Genomic DNA, 3,996 nt, shown 5'->3' on the forward strand with positions numbered 1-3,996 from the left:
TTATTGATTCATCTGCCATTGTTTTCTTGATTCATTTTTTTGTCTAAAAAATATGAAAAATCACCATTATATTTTACAGAACCCAAGGTGACGTCTTCTAATGTCTTTTGTCTGACCGACAGTAAAACCCAAAGATATTAAGTTTGCTATAATATATGACAAAGAAAAGCATCAAATTCTCACATTTGAAAAGTTGGAACCAGAAAAATGACAGAAACAATTCAATCAATTATCAAAATAGTTACCAGTTCATTTTCTGTCAATGAAAAGTGTAAGCACAGATCCACAGTGCACTTGCCAAACATTTATTGTGTTAAAAAGTGTATTAGGTTCACAAATACATTTCTCTTAAGAAGCAAAAGTTCATCAAAGTGCAACCACATGCCATCGCCAGCCATGTGTGGGCCTGTGCAGGGTTTCATAGCAGCCTGACACTACAGCAGCTTATATCAGTGCTCAGTAACTTCAGCCAGAGAGGAAACAGCAGTGGTCCAGCAACTGCAGTCTTTGACTGCAATAAAAACCGGGTATCGGGTTATAATGGCGCATGCGTCCGCGCAACACGGGCAGATTTATGTGAAAATGCAGTCTCTGTAAAAGAAAAAATAAGTCAATTCAATAACACTAAATAACTTTTTGGAACATACACTTTCAATACAAATTGTTTCATGGTAAGGCTTATGATACTGATGCTTTAATTTTTCCACCCAAGAAAACGTAACATGTATTTTCACTGTAGAAGAGAACAAAAGATAAATACAGATTCCAGATACATAAAATGGGCTGTTTTCATGTTCTTCTTTTGATTCAAATTTGATTTAAAGCCATGGTGAGATTGTCCAAAACGTTCAGTTTAGCAGCTTTTTAATTAGACCGAGGGAATGGGAATCTGTTGCACTGAGGTGCTTTCAAAGTCTTGCAGTGCTTCTTGGTGAGGGTGGTAGTGCATGGCTACATAAGACTTGGCAAAGGCAAATGTCTGAGAGCTGACAGGTTGCAGGCTGGTGGGGGAGCTGGGCCCTGCAGAGGGACTGCTGTTGTATATACTGTAGTAGGGCTCAATGCGGGTGTTGATGGGTGTGGAGGTACTGGGGGGGCGATGTTTGCGCACACCTGTGGCCCTTGGACTACCAGCACAATCTCTGGAGTGACTGGGCCCGCAAGCCTGGTCTACCAGCCTCCTCTGTGGCTTGGGTGACAGCACATAGGCTGAGTTGGTCTCGTGATGGGAGGATTTATTGCGATTGACTTCCAAGTTGCCCTTCCCCATCGCATGTAGTCGAGTCTTTTGCTGGCAACAGAGAAAACCCAGTGCCGCCCACTGAATACAGCATAGCACACGGCGGCGGAGGCCTGCACTGTTGCGTGAGTACACAAAGGGATTGATGCCTGACTTGAGAAAAATGAGCACAAAGCCACACAGTTCAAACTGGTAATGTGCAAAGTTACTGTCTGGTGACAAAACATCCTGTGCCAGTGAAACTCCCAACGGCAAGCAGCAAAGCAGCACAGAGAACACTATAACTACACAGGTGACAACTGCCTTGGAGTCTTTGGCTGTGGCCAGGTTGACTGTAGACACCAGCTGACAGCAGGTGGCTCCTTGGGCAGCCCCTGGAACCAGAGGCTGGCTGGTCTTGTTGACATAAGAGTGTGTCTGAACGTTCTGCAGTTTATTGTAAGTCTGGTTACGGTAGAGAGAGGGGCCTTGAACAGCACACTGCATGCTCTCAAAGCCTGCTGCAATGAGAGGAGGTGGGGGTGGAGGGCATGTGGCATCTACAGTGATGATGGGACATTTCCTCACTTGTGCATTCTTCCTCAGTGTCTGAGCAATCATCAGATAGGACACTGACACCACAGCTACACAAAAGGCAAAGTCTGCCAGGTAGACATACAACACAACCCTGGCTTGTCCACCTCCCAGGCCAAAGTGGGGCAAGCAGGGTCCATCTCTACGTGGGTAAGCTCGCATGGTAAGGAGGGCAGCCATGGTGAAACTGGATGTCCACAGCAGGGCAGTGAGGGCCAGCGTGCAGGGAAAGGAGGCAGTGCGGTTGGGCTGCTGCCCCAAAACCATGCGCAGTCTGTGCAAAGCAATGACAGCTACCGTCTCCAGGGACATGATGATGAAGGCTGAGCTGGTCAAGTGGAAGGCGAAGCAGAAACTCTTTGACACGCCATCCCCTCCACCTGCATCCAGGAAGAGCACCAGTGCAAACATGGGAGCAGTTACACAGCAAATGAACAAGTCACAGAAGGAAAGGTTAAGGATCATGAAGTCAAAGTTGGTGCGGAACTTGCGAAACACTGGGTCAAAAAAGGACAGGAACACCACAAGGTTGCCATAAGAGCCCAGGCAAAAGATGAAGATGAGGAGGAGAGAGCAAAAGGTTAATGTAGCATTGTGGATCATGGCCCACCCTGACGGGGTCTGTGTGCCCACGGTGCCATTGAAGTTCTGCTGTCTTGGCATATCCACCAGGTCTGATGGTGTAACAGTGGTGTTCATTGTATTATTAACAATTTAATAAGGAGCCCAGAGTCATCAATTTCAGCATTATTCCTCTACACGGAAGGAGTAGGCTACATGACGATCACAGTATATGTTGCTTGCGCCATTGCTGCCACCTTGGTAGAGTGCTACAAAGGATACAAAGACATATATTAGCTATTATACTGTGCAGTAGATCACATTTAATATGCAATGCATAGTTAACTTAGCACTGAGTGTAAATAGGTACATTTTAATAAGACGCTGTGATGCACTACATGTTAGACACAAGATAGGCTATGACTATGCACCACTGCATTTGGCCAATTATACCTTACTCCCCCCTCTCCCCCTACACAAACACAGCGTCTGCTGAAATCCGGAGAAAATATGTGTAACATCACTGATTACTTATGTATCTAGATTTCAAGCATTTAAATGGCTTGGATAATCTATACGATGAGAAAATATAACTTACCATCTGTAATCGATCGTGCTTCCATCATCATTTGATAAAGCCCATCTTGATTTTAAAAGCAATATTTAGTAAGTGAACGCACCGCGGCTAAGGAAAAAAAACAACACGTAATTTCAACAGCAAATCACCCAAAGCAGAGCAGTCCATTGACAAACACTGACATAAAATCCGTTTTCTTACATGTCTGTATTAATGTTTAACGCGTATACATCGCAAATAGACGGTAGCATATTCGTTTTCTTGGCGATATATCCATTCCTACGTAAGTTATAACGTACAGGAGCGACGGCCACTGGACGTGCACTGAAAAATGAGTATGAAGTCACTGCCTACGTATCTGGGCATGATGAGCATAACCACTGCATTCAAGTAGTCCATCTGTAAAAACTCACCTCACTTCTCCCTATTTATAATAATTTAACAGTGAGAAATGCCGTTTTTCTAGTTTTACTACAAGATGTGACAGTCAGAGACCGTTAGTCCAAACGATTTTTCTTTTCTTCACCATGGCAACATACTGTAGCTTTTATGAAAAATGGTGGCCCCATAGTATTTGAAATTGGGTAAATAAGGTAAGTTTACACAGATTTTCTGTCATGTCTAAGAGACGTTTGCCACGATACATTTGCAATATAAAACGAATTTACACTGTCGTCCTTGGGAACAGCAGCTCAACCATAGATATGAGCTCAACAACGTCGTTGCTAGGCGACACGCACAGTGATGATTCTCCATGGAGGGCCAAGATACCATAATATGCAAGATACGCTCTCAGCAGGTTTCTATTCTATACTGACATTATTTGTAATAAAACAACCCCCCACATTGTAGTCACATTGTTTCAGGTAGATTAGGCCAAATGACGTGTATAACATAGTTTTAAGTTTAAAATGTGCAAGACATGTTTTTATTATAATCATTACTTTCAAAAACATCTGGTAAAAAGATAGAAGGATGAATTTAGAGTTGTTCTATTAACTACATTATACAAATATTGAGACAACTTCAATTAAAAAAAAAAAAC

General features: G+C 43.2%; 1 protein-coding gene across 1 annotated transcript; it reads right to left on the reverse strand.

Moving 5' to 3' along the window:
- Nucleotides 1-16: 16 nt before the first annotated feature.
- gpr75 (G protein-coupled receptor 75) lies at nt 17-3,246 on the reverse strand. Its single transcript, XM_078273233.1, has 2 exons — nt 2,973-3,246; nt 17-2,643 (listed from the first exon to the last, which is right to left on the reverse strand). The coding sequence occupies exon 2, from the start codon at nt 2,510-2,512 to the stop codon at nt 869-871; it is 1,644 nt and encodes a 547-aa protein (XP_078129359.1). The 5' UTR covers nt 2,513-2,643; nt 2,973-3,246; the 3' UTR covers nt 17-868.
- Between the last annotated feature and the right edge of the window lie 750 nt (nt 3,247-3,996).

Source organism: Sander vitreus, chromosome 17 (assembly GCF_031162955.1).
Source record: "Sander vitreus isolate 19-12246 chromosome 17, sanVit1, whole genome shotgun sequence".
Taxonomy (NCBI): Eukaryota; Metazoa; Chordata; class Actinopteri; order Perciformes; family Percidae; genus Sander; species Sander vitreus.

Excerpts from the sequence above, each read along its gene's own strand:
- gpr75 (XM_078273233.1), bottom strand. The coding sequence starts at position 2,512 with ATGAACACCACTGTTACACCATCAGACCTGGTGGATATGCCAAGACAG.